General features: G+C 40.3%; 2 protein-coding genes across 2 annotated transcripts; both read left to right on the top strand.

The window, feature by feature from the left end:
* The first annotated feature begins 732 nt into the window (after positions 1 to 732).
* LOC124990598 (olfactory receptor-like protein OLF3) lies at positions 733 to 1,689 on the top strand. Its single transcript, XM_047560757.1, has one exon. It carries the CDS (start codon positions 733 to 735, stop codon positions 1,687 to 1,689), a length of 957 nt encoding a protein of 318 aa, XP_047416713.1.
* Positions 1,690 to 11,671: 9,982 nt separating this feature from the next.
* On the top strand, positions 11,672 to 12,607 carry LOC124990596 (olfactory receptor-like protein OLF3). The gene has a single exon (XM_047560756.1). It carries the CDS (start codon positions 11,672 to 11,674, stop codon positions 12,605 to 12,607), a length of 936 nt encoding a protein of 311 aa, XP_047416712.1.
* The last annotated feature ends 7,236 nt before the right edge of the window (positions 12,608 to 19,843 follow it).

The raw sequence follows: 19,843 nt of genomic DNA, 5'->3' as shown, positions 1-19,843 counted from the left end.
TCATGTCTACTTTTGTGGAGGGGAAGGGAATCATATTTACTTTTTATTTTTTATGCACCTGAGACAGAAGTAGTTATTTCAAACACCCATAGTAAACAGTAGTACTTCCCCCCAAAATATACAAGTAACTTCTCAAAAGCTATCTGCATTTGAACTTAAATGGATGTGAGTTATTGAATATGCATCTACTTTATGTAGGAAAGATTATCCTTAGCCAGAAATTGCATACTTCCTAAATAAATCAAGTTTCAAACCTAGTTTACCTGATTCTAAATCTTTCCACAAACCCCTAATTCTTCATAATCATTCTTTTTGAAATTGATTTATGCATTTCATCAAGATGGGTGGGGGCGACGTATTTGAGGTAGTTTCAAACATTCCAACTTCATCTTCATCATTTAATCACTTTACCTACCACTGACAACTATTGTGAGCTTCTTGTTGAAGAATGAATACAACCAGTAAGGATATTAAACTGCTGAAATTGCACCATGTGGCCTCCAGGCTTTAATGGATGCCTGAAATGTGATGTGTTCTTAAGACTCTGTCCTGTCTCTCTGAAACAGAGTAGATGTCAAGCATATTGGGATCAAATCTTTAATCTGGGCTTAATGAATGATTTACAGACTGACACCACACTGGCAGGTCATATGCAGGATGTATTTAAAAATTTTCTTAAATAGTTATTCAGTTGCTTCTGTTTCTTCTGTCCTTGTTCTCTGCAGATTAAAAATGGAACGGGATAACCAGACATGGGAGGGTGAATTTATCCTCCTCGGACTGTCCAGTGACTGGGACACCCAAGTCTCCCTCTTTGTCCTGCTCTTGGCCATGTACCTGGTGACAGTGCTGGGGAACTTCCTCATTGTTCTCCTGATCCGACTGGACGGCCGGCTCCACACTCCCATGTACTTCTTCCTCACCAACCTCTCCCTGGTGGATGTGTCCTATGCCACAAGCATCGTCCCTCAGCTGCTGGTACACTTCCTTGCGGAACACAAAGGCATCCCATTCCTGAGCTGCGCTGCCCAGTTATTTTTCTCCCTGGCCTTGGGTGGGATTGAGTTTGTTCTGCTGGCAGTGATGGCCTATGACCGCTATGTGGCAGTGTGTGACCCCCTGCGGTACTCAGTCATCATGCATGGGGGACTGTGCACTCGGTTGGCCATCGCGTCTTGGGTCAGTGGCTTCATCAACTCTCTCATGCACACCGCTATCACGTTCCAGCTGCCCATGTGCACAAACAAATATATTGATCACATATCCTGTGAAATTCTAGCTGTGGTCAGGCTGGCCTGTGTGGACACCTCCGCCAATGAAGTTGCCATCGTGGTTTCTAGCATAGTGCTGCTCATGACGCCCTTCTTCCTGGTCCTCTTGTCCTACATCCAGATCATCTCCACCATCCTGAAGATCCGGTCTACACAGGGAAGAAGGAAAGCCTTCCACACCTGTGCCTCTCACCTCACCGTGGTTGCCCTGTGCTACGGCATGGCCATTTTCACCTACGCCCAGCCCCAGTCCAGCCCCTCTGTCCTTCAGGAGAAGCTGATCTCTCTCTTCTATGCCATTTTGACACCCATGCTGAACCCCATGATTTATAGTCTACGGAATAAGGAGGTGAAGGGTGCCTGGCAGAAACTATTAGGACAGTTTTCAGGGATAATGTCAAAACTGGCAAGGCGATGACTCAGGAGCATCACTGGAGAAGAGAGCTTCACCTCTGTTCTCCCCACCCAGCTCGATGTGACAGGCATCAGCTGCATTGCCCTGGCAACCAGGAAGCAGATGACGTGACACGTACTGGTGTGTTATGTGGGAGGCTGAGCGTGTGTTGGGTGTGGGATGTGGGAGTATTCTGTCACAGCAGGGTATTCAGCAGTTAACCTCCCTTACTCAGTCTTCATTCTTATGACTTAAAAGTACAGATGGTTCCTGATTTATGATGATTCAACCTACAATTTTTCCATATCACCATGTTTCAAGAACAATACAATACATGCAGAATTTACTTCCAGTTTTAAATTTTGATATCTTTCCTGGCTAGAGATCCGTAGTGTGCTGTTCTGTGAGGATGCTCTGAGCTGTGAGAGCAAGCTGCATCTCCCAGGCAGTCACTTGATCTCAAGCATAAAAAACAACCCTCTATACTACACAGTATTGCGAGTCTGTGATGTCCAGCTGGTCATATGTATTAAATGCATTTTTGACTTAAGATATTTCCAACTTAGTATGACTCAGATGTAATCCTATAGTGAACTGAGAGGTACCTGTAATGGTTATTTTGCTGGTTTTGGATTTGGCACATTGTTTATGTTCATGGATTTATGGATGCATTTTGCACTGAGCAACTGGGTTATATTTTTTTCTATTTTGGAAATGGTTATGGTTGTTGTTCTGTTTGGAAAAAAAAGGTATTTTTACATTTGATGATTTGTTTTCAGTAATGTGTGGTATATTTAGCCACATCCAGCAATTTTGTAGTACATTAATGTAAACTAATATGAGGAAAATGTTTTTACACAAACTTTTTACATATTATTTTGTGTAGAATCTACTGTGATGGTCTCAGAGTGTTGGATTTGAGTAGAGAAACATCACCTAAACTTACCACTTTACTCTGATTAGAATTTAACCATGGCTTTTTTGTACACAATAGTGTGATTGCTTAAGGAAAAGCTGAGATACTGTTATTTTTCAATGGTGAAAGAACTTAATTTGACAAGAAAATTATTCTTTGTGCTTGGAGTCTCATCTAAAAGGCTGGAGCAGTCTAATATCTGAAAATCTGGACACTCTGAAACTCTGGTAAGAAGCAAATGAGAAACAATGAGAAAAATATATAAAATGTGAAAGATATGGCCAACCTCAGAAAAGCAGGTTGGACAAGCAAATAAATGCAGTCTTTAAAAAATAAAAATAAATAAATAATAGTAATAATAATAAAAAGATAGTATAACTTCAGGGTGGATCTTAAGAAAACAAGACAGGTCAGCCTGCTGTGCAGGAGTCACCCTCAAGTCTATGTCAAGAGCCATGTCCTTTTCCACCTCTCCTCCTTGAACAGGGAGGCCCTGCACAAAGTCTGTAATTGTAATGAGTCAGCATCTGCTGAGAGTACCCCGTGCCTCTGATGATATGCATAAGAGAGGGAAATGACTGAATGGGGACAGGTAAGGAGATGGAGAAGAAAAACCCAGCAGCAGGTCTTCTCATCCCTTCAAGCAGTCCCTAAGGGGACCCTCCTTGCCTGTCTTTGTGTCTTCCTTAGCTCAGTTGATTTGCAGTACCTCTGTTTGAGAACCGTCATGCGATCGCACTGTCATGCGATCTCAGGGGTCAAACTAAATTGCAGACTCTTATATTCCACATCCTGGACTTTTCACCTTAAAATTGTTCTCGTTCTAAATTTTATGAGATAAGTAGATATCCCCAAAAGTGTTCATGATACTGGACTGTGTTTCTGTTGACCTTAATTTCTTAATATGGGTGGGATGTTTGAATGTGGTAGTGACAATGCGTGGCTGATGAGCCACTCCAGTTGGTAAGTCAGAGTCCTGGCAGACAGCTATGAATGTACTGTAGGGAACTAATTTTAGATCATAGAAAATTTGTCATATAGCACAAAAAGTTCCCCTCATGTAGACATCTTAGATAGTCATAGGGCAAATACCCAACAGGTAATTAACATTGGTACAACTGATGATACTCCCTTGTTAGCTAAATTTTAATGCTTAATCTAATTTCATTTGTTTCCACAAATTTGTTTCTTTTTTTTTTTTTATACCCAGGATTCCATGTCTCATTTGTATGTTATTTCTTTTTGTTACTGTTCCAGTTTTTCCTTGTCTATCATGCCTTAGTACTTTTGAAGAGTATGTATCTATTGAATTCTGTAGTAACTGCATTTCTGGGATAAAATGCACTTGGATATACATTTTTTTTATCTAACTGAATTCAATTTACTGATATAACTAATTTTTGCATCTATGTTTAGGAATGATTTTTATCTATAGTTTTCTTTTTGTAATCTCTAAATCTGGATTTGATATCAGGGTAATGCTTATATGATGAGGGATTGTTAATTCTGATTCGACATTTTGGAAAATTGGTAATACCTGTTTCTTATGTTGATAAAACTAACCAGTGAATCCATTTGATCTATTATTTAATCAATTTATTTATTTTTGATAGAGGAAGGTTTTAAGTGACAAATTTCTTCTGTAGGTATCAGGCTCTTCTGGTTATCTGCTCATTTTAGTGTGAGCTTTGGTGATATATTTCTTTCAAAATATTTTCCTTTTCCTCTACCACCTTGAGCATGTGAAGTTCATTAATAATGGCTTTTTTTATTTAGCAAACTTTATTATTGGAAAATCTGCTGCACTTAATTGCCAAATGTTTCTTTAAATGAATACTGGTAAAATAACAGTTAAAAGACACATACGGAATTTTGGAAAGAAAATTTACTCAAAGCAGGCACTGACACTAATTTTAACATCTCCACTGTTAGTTTATTTAGAATCATTTGCCATGTATTACTTTGGTGGTTACGTGTCGCCTTAATGCTTACTTGTTCATCCAGGTTGACATTAAAGAAAATTGCTTATTTGAGCAGAGTCGCATGCAAATATAGAATAGTCAAACTGCACAATGCATTGACTCACTGTGTCCAACTCTTCCTGAACCATCTGTGAGACCCTAGAACAATAACTCCTGTAACACAACAATTTGTGTGTGGTGTGTGACCAGATTTTCTCTTTGGACTTCATGCAAGTATTTTGTGGGACTTTCCCCCATTTTGAATCGCCACTGAAGTCTCCTGAAGTAGTCACTGTCGAATCACTTAACTACTTTTGCATTTAGATGTCTAAAAGCTACAGATTTACTACTCTCTTTGATCATCTCACATTATACATCCATTCGATTGTTTTACACTTGGGTTTTTCTGGTTTGTGGCTGTTAAAAACAATACTGCTTCTACTGACAGAATAGCCACAAACTGGAAAAAACAAAACAAAACAAAACAAAAAAACCACCCCAAATGTAAAGCAATCGAATGGATGTATAATGTCGAAAACCGATGAAGCTTTGGCAACGGCTTTTATATACCTCTGTTTGGTGTGGCCTGAGAACAGGCCTGCTTCTTTGCATTCCTGGAAATTCCAAGTTCCATAGTTTGCATTCCAGGGCTCCATTTTAAGAGTTGCTAGGCTGGGTCCACAGCAGGCAGAAGTGACAACTGGCACCACGAGGACGGCTTTCCCTTGCTGTCTTCCCCTGGCTGGTGAGAGGTGAACCACTCTGCGCCCCGCGTTAGCTTTACAGGTGACTCCGCCTGGAGGTTATTTCTGGTGGTTCCTTCCTGGGCCTCGGCAGCCTGTTATTCATGCAGACCTCCCAAGTCACACTCTTGCACCACTGAGCCGGCTCCCTTTGCGGCTCTCCACTCTTTGGTACCCTTCCCCAGCTGTGAACTCAGCTCAGGGTGACCAGCTCCTCTGCGTCCCCGCTCTGTGCTGTGGCTTGGGAACTCTCTCCAGGTCATGCGCGGGGGCACTAATGGCTCCGTCTCGTGCTTCCTTCTCCGGGATTACTGTCCTGCACTGTCTGTTTTCCCACTCTGAAAACTATTGATTAACATGATTGTCAGTTTTCTAGTTGTTCAGGTTAAATAGGATAAATACCATCCCAGCTATTCCATCATGACCAGAAGCTGAACTCACAATTGACTTCTGGTCTTGATTTACTTAATCCAACAACCATGACTGATTATGTCATGAATTATAATTTACATATAAATTGTTGTGGATTATCTATGGAGAAAATTATATAATTTCAAAGTAAAATAACAGTATTGTCTTTTCTTTCTAATCCTCATATTATGTTTTTCCATCTTCTTGCTCTATCAGAATAAAGTTGAATAGAGATAAGTATAACAAAAATTATAATTTAGTTCCTGAGATTCCAGGGATGACTTTTGAAATAACTTAAATTATATTGAAATAACTTAAGCATATTTGAAATAAGTAACATGATGTTTGCTCTATATTCATTTTATCATATTATAATGTCTTTTTTAAAATATGAATTTATCTTAAGTTTAAAATAATTTTCAGTATCTATTAATATAATTTGACTTTTTAATGTGATAAATAACATCGATTATTTTCCAATATAAACTAACATTTCAGTCTTGAAGCAAACCTAGTAGTGTTAAATATTTTTAGACGTGGATATATGTGATTTTTGTTTGCTTGTTTTGGAGATTTCCATCTGTGTTCCTGAGTCAGATCAAAGGACAATTTTCCTTTGTTTTACATTCCCCACAGAGTGTTTTGGTATGATGGCCATGCTAACCTTATGCAATGAGTTAAGACAGCCTCATTTCTGTTTTCTGGAGTGCCCTGGGCAATTTTGAAAGTTTTGTTCTTTTAGTAGTTGAAAGATCTGCACTAGACAAGTGGAACTAGCTATTTTCTTATTCTCTCAACATATCTTTTGGGATAGTTTTAAAATGTTTGATTCATTTTGTAATATTTAGAATTCTCTTCTTGAAGAAATAATTATCTTTTCTCTCTTGTTACATTAAATGGTATGTTTCAAGGATGGGGTTTCTGCCCTTTTTGTCTTCCCTTTTTACCCATTTAACTGGTGGATAAAGATTGCATATATGGAAGGTGACACTGGATGATTTGGTACATGCATTCATGGTGTGATGATCAGCACAAACTAATCAACCCCACCTCCCCACCCGCTGCGCATTTGAGACCAAGAACTCATGCATCTTGCAGCTAACAGTCTGCGTCTGCTGAGCAACATCTCCACTCTTTCCTTGCTCCCAGCCCCACTTTCTCCCTTGCCATCAGATGCTTTTTCATTGTATCGACTGTTTCCTGTGCTGTACAGAAACATTTTAATTTGAAGTGGTCACACTATTTTCACTTTTGCTGCCTGCAATTGTAATTGTACCCTCCTTGGATTCTTTGTTATTCTCCTTGTATCAAATGATATAAAATATTTTCCAGCAAAACTTATAATCTATTTGCAAGACCCATCAAAAGGGGGGGAATGGAAGAAGTAAATAAATGAAAGGGAAAAGAGGTATCAAAAATTTCATATACATTGAAATATACAGGAAGATATTAATAAATTAAGACCTCTAAATTTGAAAGTTAAGTGAGACAGAACAGTTCCTGGGGGCCAAAAATGAACTTATTGAAATGGACACTGGAAAAACAGTAGAATCTTACATGTTAGGGAATTTGAATCCATGCATAAGTTTTCCCTCAAAGAATACTTTAGACCAGGTGACTTCACCAGATATATGAGAAATGAAATTCCTCATTCACAAAAGACATTTTTTGTGTACATATGCAATACGCAAAACCAGCTGTATTTTAAAGTAATTTAGAAGATTCTATTCAAAATAATGTTAGAGCTTCAAATCCAGGAACAAATTTAATGAGAGATCTACAAGAAGTCTACACAGAAAACTAAAAAGTGCTGTCAGATATATAAATGGAAGAGGATATCTTTTACATGGATAGGAAAATTCAATACCCTAGAAACATCGTTTTTCCCCAAATTGATTTTTAGATTCAGTGAAATTCAAATTAAAATCTCAACAAGTTTTTCTTTCAAAAATTCTTGCATAAATTATAAAATCAGATTCAAAATTCATATGACTGTGAATAATATGAAAAAGTAGCACCTACTGTATCATTTATTTATTTTAAGTGCATTATAGTTAATCATAATAGTGGGCTCATTTTCACTCATTCACAAATGCATGTTACATAATTTCCTCCATTTAAATACCCAGTATTACACTTTCCCTTCCCTCCTCCCTCCCCTTCCTCTATTCTACAGGTCTTCCTTCTACTTATTTATTTACTTGTGATTGATCCATTATTCTGTCAGTAGAAGCAGTATTGTTTTTAACAGCCACGAACCAGAAAAACCCAAGTGTAAAACAATCGAATGGATGTATAATGTGAGATGATTAAAGCGAGTAGTAAATCTCTATAGCATTTGCAGACATCTAAAGTCAAAAGTAGTTAAATGATTTGACAGTGACTAGTTTAGGAGACTTTAAAGGTGATTTGAAATGGGGGAAAGTCCCACAAAATACTTGCATTAGGTCAGAAGAGAAAATCTGGTCACAAACCACACACAAATTAAGTGTTATGTTACAGGAGCTATTGCTCCAGGTTCTCATAGATGGTGCAGGAAGAGGTGGACATACTGAGTCAAGTCACCTAAATCATAAATGCCTGGACAAAAATGTCACAGACAAGTTCAAAGAAAAACTTCAGCATAGACGTGGGAGATTTCTGGGGGAACCAGGACTTTGGATTCTCTTCTCATGTGTCTGGGTTAATAAAGTCTGAATTCTCATTTGTAAAGTTCCTTAAATGTAGATGAGTGTTTAAGGAGAGGGAATGACCATACAAAAATGAGGCAAAGGAAAAAAAAAAAAAAAGTAACCAAAACCTCCTAACAAGAACACCATAATTGGCCTGTAGAGATTTAACCTCTGAGGGAAACGTAAGTTACTTCTTCCAAATCCACCATCTTGGCCAGCCCCTGTCTCTTCCTGGGACAATTAAGGCCTCCTGCCCTGGAGTGCTGAGGCATTCAGAGGCTCTCTGACACAAGAGATCGGTGTCCTAACAGGCAGCCTCCTCCTAGACCCTTAGAGCTTGAGTACATTTGGGCTGAGTTTGGTTACTGACAAGCTAAAGGTGCCATTTTGGCAATTGGTTCTAAAAAAGTACATTTTGGGTAGCTGCACTGAGGAGGAAGTTCTTTCAGATGCCTCTAGGAGGAAAGGCACCAGGCTGTGGCTTTGACTGCTTCCGTGGAAATCACCAAGCTTAGCTGCCTTAGTGTGTGTTTCCAGATCTCTCTAAAGAGAGCATGACTTCAAGTCTGTCCTGCTTCATTGGAAGATAAGGAGAAGGGACGATGACATTGGGGAAGGAAGAAGAGATTACATGTTTTTCTGTCAAGTTCGTAAACAAAGAAGGGAAGAAGGAAGTATCAAAAACGGATCAAGGCTTCGTGGCACCCATCCCCTCCGTGGACCACAGACAGGTTTGGGCTGCCCAGCTCTTCCTCAGCGAGGCTGGCCGGAGGACACCTTCCTCTGATGATGGGTCCCCAGGGCTCTGTTGCACGGCAGAGAGCGTTTACACAGGCACGTCTGTACGAGGAGGCAGGGATGGGCGGAGAGGGGAGCGGCCAGCTCCGGGACGCTCACGGCCTTCACATGGCCTTGTCAGTTGAGAAGAGCACTTGCGATGCGTGACCTTAGGAGGCCTGAGCCTCAGTTCCAGGAAGAAAGGGTAGTTGGTAGAGGTTGCTCATCAACCTTACCCACTTTTGGTTATGGCACTGCCATCTCGCTGTCCAGCATTTTTTTTGAGTTTTATTTGCATAACAGATTTCCAAAAATATTTCAAATATTTTTGTATTATTTCACTTATTATCCTTTTTTACTGTAAAATATCACTTTTCCTATTAATCAGTGTCATTGAATTATACCATTATCCTCCCTCCCTCCCTCGGATGGATTAGGACAGACTTGAATGTCTGATTGCTTCAGACAGATCAAGAAACTAAGTAATGAATATGAACTGGGAAAGGCGAGTTTATCAGCAGAGCAGTTGATAAACTGCTGATTCCCAGGGAGAGGGGCTTTAGGAGGGTGTGGAGATGATACAGGATATGAGCAGCAGACAGGATTTTTTTTATTCTCTCTCTAATCAGTAATGTCTTGGGCCTTTGAGGGAAGTTATTGGCTAAAGAACAGGCAAGCTTTTCTTTGTCAAATCCTTAGAGGATTATTATTATTTTTGAAGACGTGTAAGTCTCAAAACTCCAAGAGATTAATATTAGTCATAATTCTCAACAAAGTCTCCTTGTTTGCACCTGACACACATTCAGTAACCACCATATTTAACTATCACTATTATTTTCAGTCCTCTGCTGGCAAAATTCCTTTACATGAATTGTTTCCGTATAATGGCAGAACTAGGGACTACGCCATCGTTTCTCAGGGCTGGTTTCTGAATAGTGTCTGTCTGTGGTAAAGCTCCATTGATAGTCCTGGGTGGTGAATTTTTCCTATGAGACCACTGGTCCCCCTTTTGTATCTGCTGTGGTTGCCCTTGACTCTTTCATAGTTCAACTTTTCCTTTTTCATTAAGAATAAAGAGGGAGGTTTCCTATTTATGATAGAAATATTCCAATGTGACTTACTAATCTTTTGAAATTCTAGGGTAAATGATAAAGAATTAAAGAGCATTTAGCACTTCTTTGGCCTCCCCTTGGTGTATCTTCCATAATTACCTCTGGTAGGAATGGTTGATCAAGCTTAATTAATTCACAGATGAAGGAAGATCTGTCCAAATGTCCCAGCACCCCACTGAGCTGAGGTTAGCTGCCCTCTCTGTCACCAACATGCTCAATGCAGAGTGTGATTCTCATTCTATATTTAGTGGTCCCACCTGACCATGGATGACGATCTATCTGGTTGGGACAGTTGTGGATGAGTTTCATGTTTTTTTTCCTAAAAGGCAGAGCAATTAGACGGGCAGAGTATGTGAGAAATTGAGAGAAGACTTTGGTCCACGAGATTTGTGAAAATCACTTGGGATTGGAGCACAGTATGAATACAAGATTGCTAAGTACTTCTAAGTGTGTTTCTGAACACGGAGCCCTTGAACTTTCTGAAGTACTGTTACACCATCAGCACTACAAAGTCTGGGCATTGTATCCAGGAGATGGAAGTATTATTCTCTGGTAATGCAAGTCACAGACAGGGAAAACAGCACAAAGATGAAAGAAGACCATAATCGGGAAGTAACAGTCCATTTTTGAGATGAGAATAAAGGGGAAGAGTGCTCCTTGCAGTGAGTCAATTCCAGTTAATTACTTTCCATCACATCCTAACTATTACTACTCAGGATACATACCAATAAAATCAACGAGAATGTGCAGACAGATGCCCATTATCTCTTAATCAATAGTCCAGGATTTGTGTCAAGTATTTAAGTTCTTATCATCTACAAGAAATCCATTGTTGACTCTGTTCTGTTTCTTTACAGCTGCTAAACAGTTCCCTGACATTCTTCTAAAGGAGAAAAGACATACTATCAGGGATTATTTCCTTTTATCCTCTTACCCACATGGAGACAATGATATGAAGATTTTTAAAGATTAAACATGATCATCCAGATTTTTAAAAAAATTTTACTGACTCTGAAATGTAATTTTTGACTGGTTGCCTTTTAAAATCTATGTAAGTTTGTTATTTTCTAAGTTGAACTCCCAATTTCTAATTATAAAAGGATGCAAATTGAGTATCATATTTTTGTAGTTAGAGAATCCAGAGGTAAAAAGGTATGCTGTTTTGAAAGTGTTCGTAACTGCTGGGTCATTTCACTGTGGATTTGGAGGCAATCAGTAGTGACAGAGGGATATCCAACAGAGACATGAGCCAAATCCATGATTGGGAATGAGATGTCAAAAAGAGAGTCACATTTCACAGTTAATCTTTTAGATTCAAATGTCCATCAGGTGAATAAAATCTTCCCCACTTGAGGAATGAGACAAGGTTTGGTTAGAGTCTGTTTTGTAACTTGGGGTTGGTCCTTGGAGGCTCATGGGTAGGGAAAACCAGACATGGGTGAGTGAGTTCATCCTGCAGGGACTGTCCAGTGATTGGGAGACTCAGGTCTCCCTCTTTGTCCTCTTCCTGGCCATGTATCTGGTGACTGTGCTGGGGAACACCCTCATCATCCTCCTTATCAGGCTGGACAGCAGGCTCCACACGCCCATGTACTTCTTCCTTAGTGTCCTGTCTCTGGTGGACATCTGCTACACCAACAGCACTGTGCCACAGATGCTGGTTCACTTCCTGTCTGCCCGGAAGTCCATCCCATTTCACAGCTGTGTATTCCAGCTGTACATCTCCCTAGCAATGGGCAGCACAGAGTTCTTCCTGCTGGGAGCCATGGCCTATGACCGCTACGTGGCCGTGTGCCACCCCCTGCACTACACAGTCATCATGCATGGAGGGTTGTGCCTGGGGCTGGCTGCTGGCTGCTTGGCGGCTGGTCTCTCGAATTCACTGATGCAGACGATCATCATCTTCCAGTTACCCTTGTGTCGTAATGTCATTAATCACTTCGCCTGTGAGATGCTGGCTGTGCTGAGGCTGACCTGTGTGGACATCTCCTTCAACAAGGTCATGGTGGCCATCTCCGGCTTCCTGGTGATCATGCTGCCCTGCTTCCTGGTACTGTTCTCCTATGTTCACATAGTTGCTACCATTCTGCACATCCGCTCTACCCGGGGTCGGCGCAAGGCCTTTGGGACCTGCGCCTCCCACCTCACTGTGGTTTCCATGTGCTTTGGAACAGCCATCTTCACGTACATGAGACCCGTGGGCGGCTCCTCGGCAGAACAGGAGAAGATGGTTGCCCTCTTCTATGCGGTAGTGACCCCGATGCTTAACCCCTTAATCTACAGCTTAAGGAACAAGGACGTGATTGGTGCCTTAGGAAGAGTGGTGGGAAAATTTAATGAAAAAAGGTAAAGATTCAAAGGATTTCTCCTTCCCTCCAACTGTCCAAAGACAATTCAGACAAAGGGTAAATGATGACTGTGTATTTTTTTTTTCCTCCTGAAAAACGTGAATCACAGTTTCATAGCCTGGCTCTCCACATTACAGTCTTAACTATGTGTCACTGCATGATTAAACATGTGGCAAATATCAAAGGGCCCTTCGGTTGTTAAAGCAGAGCCTGTTTCTGTTCCCCAGTTAGATTTCCAACTTTTAGACAAGGGTTGCATGTAATTACATTTTATTCCTGGTTCCTTGACAATGCTGTTAAATTCCTGCTGATTGGATAATTCATTGATTGACACATCTTTTACTATTTTAGTTGTCTTTAATGAAATCTATAAAGACAATCTATATTGAGACTTAGGGTGTTAGAGAATAAGTTTTAAAAATCTCCTTGTACACAGAAACACAAGCACTTACACAGGTCCTCATTAATTTTAAAAAATAATTATTTTTATCTCATTTTCACTCCTGTTTCTTTCTTGCCTTTTGGACAAGTATTCTAATGCGTTTAATTTAATAATTATGTTTTAGAGTACACACTTACACATACCCAAATATTTATATATATTACATATAGACTTTAATGTGTTACATTTTTATTGCATTCTACATATTCATTTTCCCTCTCAACATAATATTTTAAAATCCATACATATGGCTAGGCTATTAGTCTGCTGATGCAGTTGTTATTCTTGGTAATGGCATCCAACTCCCCAACACCCTGTGATTATTCACTTAAGGTCCTGAAGCTACACAAAGGAATTGAGTTGCTAGCTCATAATAATGTTTTGCAGACTGACTTTAAACTCTGCACTTGTACTTCAATGTGCAAGTGTTCTTGATACAGCAACAACCACACCAATATTTGGCATGTTTTGAGTGTTTTTTCAGCTTAAAATACATAAAATTATTTTATTTTGTGCTACACTAACAAGTAGTAGGAATGCGTTGTCATGGACCCAGTTCCTGATTCTCACCTGCCCTCAGCCCACACTCTGCATGCTTTTCCAACCCCAGTTCATGCTAACTCCACCATCGTGTCTGTCAATTCTTCATCCAGCTACGCCTGTTACTGAGGTTAACAGGACTGCCCTGTTTGTTACTAAAAGTGTCCTCCCTGACCTCACTTCCTTTCCCTCTCACCCTGCTATATATCTCTCCCGACTATTAACTCATTTTTCAAATGTCTGCCTCTCACCTTTACCCCAGAGGGCAGGATTCTGTTTTGTTTACTATTGTGAGCCACATATATAGATTAGTACCTGTAAAATAGTAGGCACATAAATATTTACTATATGAATCAAATTGTTAGTCATTGGTTTCCACTGCTAATACACAGCATGTTCCTTTTCTCTACCAAATTTTACATTAGCCCTAATGCCATTTATATATATATATATATATATATTATATTTATATATTATATTATATATTATAGATACTAGTGTCTGTTAGAGCTATTGGAAATACATACCTCCAGTCTGCCATCTCACCATTAATTCAGTCCTTCAGTCCATGGAATTCTTTGTCTAAAAGAAAGACTTCATATTGCTTTAATCAAATTTATCACTTTTTTTTTTTTTTTGCCTGTGATTTGTGCTTTGAAGTTTTGTTTTTCTAAAGCAAATTCCTGTGGCTAAGTCACAGACATCATATTTTTAGCTTTATCTTTCAGTTTTTTTGGCACATCTGACATGCACTTTGCATACGTTGTTAAATACAGATCCAGTGACATTTTTCCATGCACACCTTCTTTTATTAACTAGTCAGTTCTTTCATCCATTTGTAGTATTGTTAATACATATTATTAAGTTTACATACTAAGAATCTGTCTTGAGATCTTTATTCTTTTCTGTTTGTTATTTTGTCCACTCTTGCACAATGTGATATTTTATTTATTTTTAAAAATATTTTGATTTTGTGGTAAGTCTTCACACATAGTATGCAGTATGTCAAATAAGATGGGGGAATTAATATTTTTAAAACTAATGCAGCTATTAGCAGAGTGGTTTATCCCACTTACATTTTTGTGTAATTTTGTTAGTTCCCCTAGAAGTCCTCCTGAGGTTTTGATTGGGTTTGCATGGAGTTTGAATATTACTGTTGAAGTGACATCTTTATAGTATTACATTATCAAATCTAAAGCATAAAATGTCTTTATAGTCATTAAAAATCTTTAATGTTTTATTTAGAGTACTAACATTTCCTCCATATTCATTCACAAATATTTGTGAAATGCTTATTACAGGTCAGGCACTCTTCTGCGTGTTGGGGATACAATAGTGAAAGGTAAAAATTGTGAAGAGCTCCCTTAGGGAGCTTGCATGCTGCTTAAAGGAAGCTTACAAGAAGTAAAGTATACTTTGATGGTGTTGATTGCTATTAAAATAAAATAGAAAAAAAGGTAAATAAAAGATATTGAGAGGAATGAAAGCTTTGTCAAAGTGCTTTCATTAGAAGTCATGGACATTTTCTGTTAAGCAGTTCCAAAATACTTCATAATTTGTGTTGTCGTTATAAATGGCACTTAATTTTCTTTTTCTTTTTTTATTGTGAACAAATGGGATACATGTTGTTTCTCTATTTGTACATGGAGTCAAGGCATACCATTTGTGTAATCATAAATTTACATAGGGTAATGTTATTTGATTCATTCTCTTATTACTTTTTTCCCTTTCCCCCGACCCCTCCCACCCCTCTTTTCCCTCTCTACAGTTCTTCCTTCCTCCATTCTTACAACCCTCTTTATCTCAAACCCTAAACCAAACCCTAACCCTAACGCTAACCCCTCCCACCCACCATTATATGTCCTCATCCGCTTATCAGCGAGATCATTCGTCCTTTAGTTTTTTGAGATTGGCTTATCTCACTTAACATGATATTCTCCAATTTCATCCATTTGCCTGCAAATGCCATAATTTTATCATTCTTTATGGCTGAGTAATATTCCATTGTATATATATATCCCACAGTTTTTTTTATCCATTCATCAATTGAAGGACATCTAGGTTGGTTCCACAATCTGGCTATTGTGAATTGAGCAGCTATGAACATTGATGAGGCTGTATCTCTGTATTATGCTGATTTTAAGTCCTTTGGGTATAGGCCAAGGAGTGGGATAGCTGGGTCAAATGGTGGTTCCATTCCAAGTTTTCTAAGGAGTCTCCACACTGCTTTCCAGAGTGGCTGCACTAATTTGCAGCCCCACCAGCAATGTATGAGTGTACCTTTCTCCCCACATCCTTGCCATCACCTGTTGTTGCTTGTATTCTTGATAATCGCCATTCTAATTGGGGTGAGATGGAATCTTAGGGTGGTTTTGATTTGTATTTCTCTTATTACTAAAGATGTTGAACATTTTTCCATATGTTTGTTGATTGCTTGTAGATCTTCTTCTGTGAAGTGTCTATTCATTTCCTTAGCCCATTTGTCGAATGGATTATTTACATTCTTGATGTAGAGTTTTTTGAGTTCTTTATAGATTCTGGAGATTGGTGCTCTATCTGAAGTATGGTTGGCAAAGATTTTCTCCCACTCTGTAGGCTCTTTCTTTGCATTGCTGCTAGTTTCCTTTGCTGAGAGAAAGCTTTTTAGTTTGAATCTATCCCAGTTGTTGATTCTTGCTTTTATTTCTTGTGCTATGGGAGTCCTGTTGAGGAAGTCTGGTCCTAAGCCGACATGTTGATGATCTGGACCTACTTTTTCTTCTATAAGATGCAGGGTCTCTGGTCTGATTCGAGGTCCGTAATCCATTTTGTGTTTAGTTTCGTGCATGGTGAGAGATATGGGTTTAGTTTCATTCTGTTGCATATGGATTTCCAATTCTCCCAGCACCATTTGTTGAAGAGGCTATCTTTTCTCCATTGCATATTTTTGGCACCTTTGTCTAGTATGAGAAAATTGTATTTATTTAGGTTTGTGTCCGTGTCCTCTATTCTGTACCATTGATCTACCTTTCTATTTTGGTACCAATACCATGCCGTTTTTGTTACTATTGCTTTGTAGTAGAGTTGAAGATCTGGTATTGCGATACCCACTGCTTCACTCTTTCTGCTAAGGATTGCTTTAGCTATTCTGGGTTTCTTATTCTTCCAGATGAATTTCATAATTGCTTGTTCTATTTCTGTAAGGTACATATTTGGGATTTTAATTGGAATTGCATTGAATCTGTATAGCACTTTTGGGAGTATGGCCATTTTGACAATATTAATTCTTCCTATCCAAGAACATGGGAGATCTTTCCATCTTCTAAGGTTTTCTTTAATTTCTTTCTTTAGTGTTCTGTCGTTCTCATTGTAGAGGTCTTTCACCTCACCTCATTTGTGAGATTGATTCCCAGTTTCTTTCAGGGCTTGAAAAATGTTGTTCCAGGCCCTCCTAGCTTTTAGGGTCTGGATTGAAAAATCTGCTGATATCCGTATTGGTTTCTCCCTGAATGTAATTTGGTTCTTTCCTCTCACAGCCTTTAAAATTCTGTCTTTATTTTGTGTGTTAGGTATTTTCATTATAATGTGCCTTGGTGTGGGTCTGTTGTAATTTTGTGTATTTGGAGTCCTATAAGCCTCTTGTACTTGGTTTTCCATTTCATTCTTCAGATTTGGGAAATTTTCTTGATATTATTTCATTGAATAGATTGTTCATTCCTTTGGTTTGTTTCTCTAAGCCTTCCTCAATCCCAATAATTCTTAAATTTGGCCTTTTCATGATATCCCATAATTCTTGGAGATTCTGTTCATGATTTCTTACCATCTTCTCTGTTTGGTCAACTTTGTTTTCAAGATTAAATATTTTTTCTTCAATATCTGAGGTTCTGTCTTCCAGGTGTTCTATCCTATTGGTTATGCTTTTTATGGAGTTTTTAACTTGGTTCATTGTTTCCTTCATTTCAAGGATTTCTGTTTTTTTTTTCAGTATCTCTAACTGTTTATTGAAATGATCTCTTGCTTCCTGTATTTGCTCTTTTAACTGTCGATTGGTGCAATCATTTAATACCTGCATTTGCTCTTTCATCTCATCATTCAATGCCTGCATTTGCTCTTTCATCTCATCGTTTGCTTCCCTGATCATTTTAATTATGTACATTCTGAACTCCCTTTCTGACATTTCTTCTGCCATGCTGTCATTGGATTTTATTGATGTAACATCTAGATTTGTTTGGGGCATTTTGTTCCCCTGTTTTCTCATATTGTTCAGGTATCAGTGGACCACTAAGATATTGCAGATTTCCTCTACTGACTTATAATGTCCCTGAAGATTGCTAGTATATCCCCTCTTAGCCTTCAGTAGCCTGAAGTCTTGGAGGAAGTTAATAATGTGGTGCTCCACAAGGAAGCTGCCTCTCTATGGTTGGTGGCCTTCAGGTGGGGTATATTCCCGGCTAGTGGGCAGAGGTGCCTCCATTTGTTGACCAATGGTCATCCAAAGGGGAACTGTGGGCTGAGGCAAGGCCTGTTTGGGCCTGTGTCTCTGGTTTTACCATCTTTGTGGGAAAACCTCACCCGGCGGGGAAGACTCACCCAGTGGGGAGGTCTCGCTGGTTAGTTCCCCTCCTAGAGGTTCCCCTCAATCTCCAACTACCGCCTGGGCTGGGCTGCCTTTCTCTGCAACGTTCCCATGGGCCCGCACCTACCTCTTGGGCCCGGGAGCCTCACCCTTCGCAGACGAGTCTCCTTAGGCTGCCTCTCCTCAGAGAATCTGCTCGCAGTCCTGGAACCTTCACTCCGCCCCAAGCGTGTCTCTGTGCGGCTCTTCCACCAAGAAGCCTCCTAGGTCCTGGGACCCTGCTCTGCACCTAATCACCTGGCTATGCGGCCCCTCCTCTGAGCAGCCACCTGGAACCCCATACAGTCGCTCCGAGTTCCAGTGACCAGCCGCACGCCTCTTCCTCTGGACAGCCGCCTGGTGTTCCGGTGCAGTCTCTAGGAGTCCAAGCAACTCACTGCGTACCTCCTCCCTCCGACGATCGCCCGTAGCTCTGGTGCAGTCACTCCGAGTCCAAGTGACCCTCCCCGTTCCTCCTTCTCCTCCGGGCAGCGCCCCTGGGTGTTCAGGAGCGGTCGCTCTGAGACCAAGCGACCCACCGCACTCCTCCTCTGGGCAGCCCCCCCCCCCCCGGTGTTCAGGAGCGGTTGCTTTGAGTCCAAACAACTTACCACTCGCCTCCTCCTCTGAGCAGCCGCCCAGAGCTCTGATGCAGTCACTCTGAGTCCAAGCGGCCCGCCGTGCTCCTCCTCCTCCTCCGGGCAGCCCCCCGGTGTTCAGGAGTGGTTGCTCTGAGTCCAAACAGCTCGCCATGCAGCTCCTCCTCTGGGCAGCCACCCGGAGCCCCAGTGGTTGCTCCGAGTCCCAGCGCTGTGCTCGGGACATTTTCTTCCCTTGTTTTCTCATATTGGTCAGATGTCAGTGGGACTCTGAGATATTGCAGATTTCCTCTATTGGCTTATAGTGTCCCTGTAGATTTCCAGTATATCACCTCTCAGCCTTCAGTAGCCTGAAGTCTTGGAGGAACTTGATAATGCAGTGCTTCTGAAGAAAGCTGCCCCTAGCCCGCTACTAGTTCCAGGGCTTGGAGCTGGCTCTGTGCGGAAAGGTTTTCACTGGGTGATCTGCTCTGAGAAGCTGGCTGTGAAAGGAACCTGCCACCTGAGGGAGCAGGGCTGCGAGAAGCTGGCCGTGTGGGAGGAGCTCACCGCTGGAGTGTGCAGGGCTGCCTGGGGAAGACTCTAGCTTCCCTGTCCTACTCTGATAAGCCACCCCTATCTGGGCCTACCACCCGGGCCGAGCTACACCCGGTGGGGGAGACTCACCCTGTGGCTCTATTTTCGTCCGAGTCTCTCAATGCCTCCCCTTCTTGAATCCTGGGTTCTGGAGCGACAGGAGATGCAGTCACCATCTAGTCCGCCATCTTGGATCATCCCTTAATTTTATTTTTCTAATTGGTTACTGCTGGTGTACAGAAATACTACTGATTTCTGTAAGGTAGTCTTATATCTAGTTCTCTCATTAAAATTAATTGATTGTTGAACAATTTTTCTGAGATGATAATTGTACCATCTACAAATAGTGATAGTTTTCATTATGATCTTTACACATATTATTTTCTTTTTTTATTGCACAGGCCAGTATCTTATCAAACTGCAGCTATGAGAGTGGGTATCTTCTCTTTTTCATGATCCTAAAGAATGCATCTACCGACTATTCATT

Source organism: Sciurus carolinensis, chromosome 8 (assembly GCF_902686445.1).
Source record: "Sciurus carolinensis chromosome 8, mSciCar1.2, whole genome shotgun sequence".
Taxonomy (NCBI): Eukaryota; Metazoa; Chordata; class Mammalia; order Rodentia; family Sciuridae; genus Sciurus; species Sciurus carolinensis.
This window is presented reverse-complemented; position numbering and strand designations above follow the sequence as displayed.

What these genes read in the sequence shown, in the direction of transcription:
- LOC124990598 (XM_047560757.1), top strand. Translation starts at nt 733, where the DNA reads ATGGAACGGGATAACCAGACATGGGAGGGTGAATTTATCCTCCTCGGA.
- LOC124990596 (XM_047560756.1), top strand. Translation starts at nt 11,672, where the DNA reads ATGGGTAGGGAAAACCAGACATGGGTGAGTGAGTTCATCCTGCAGGGA.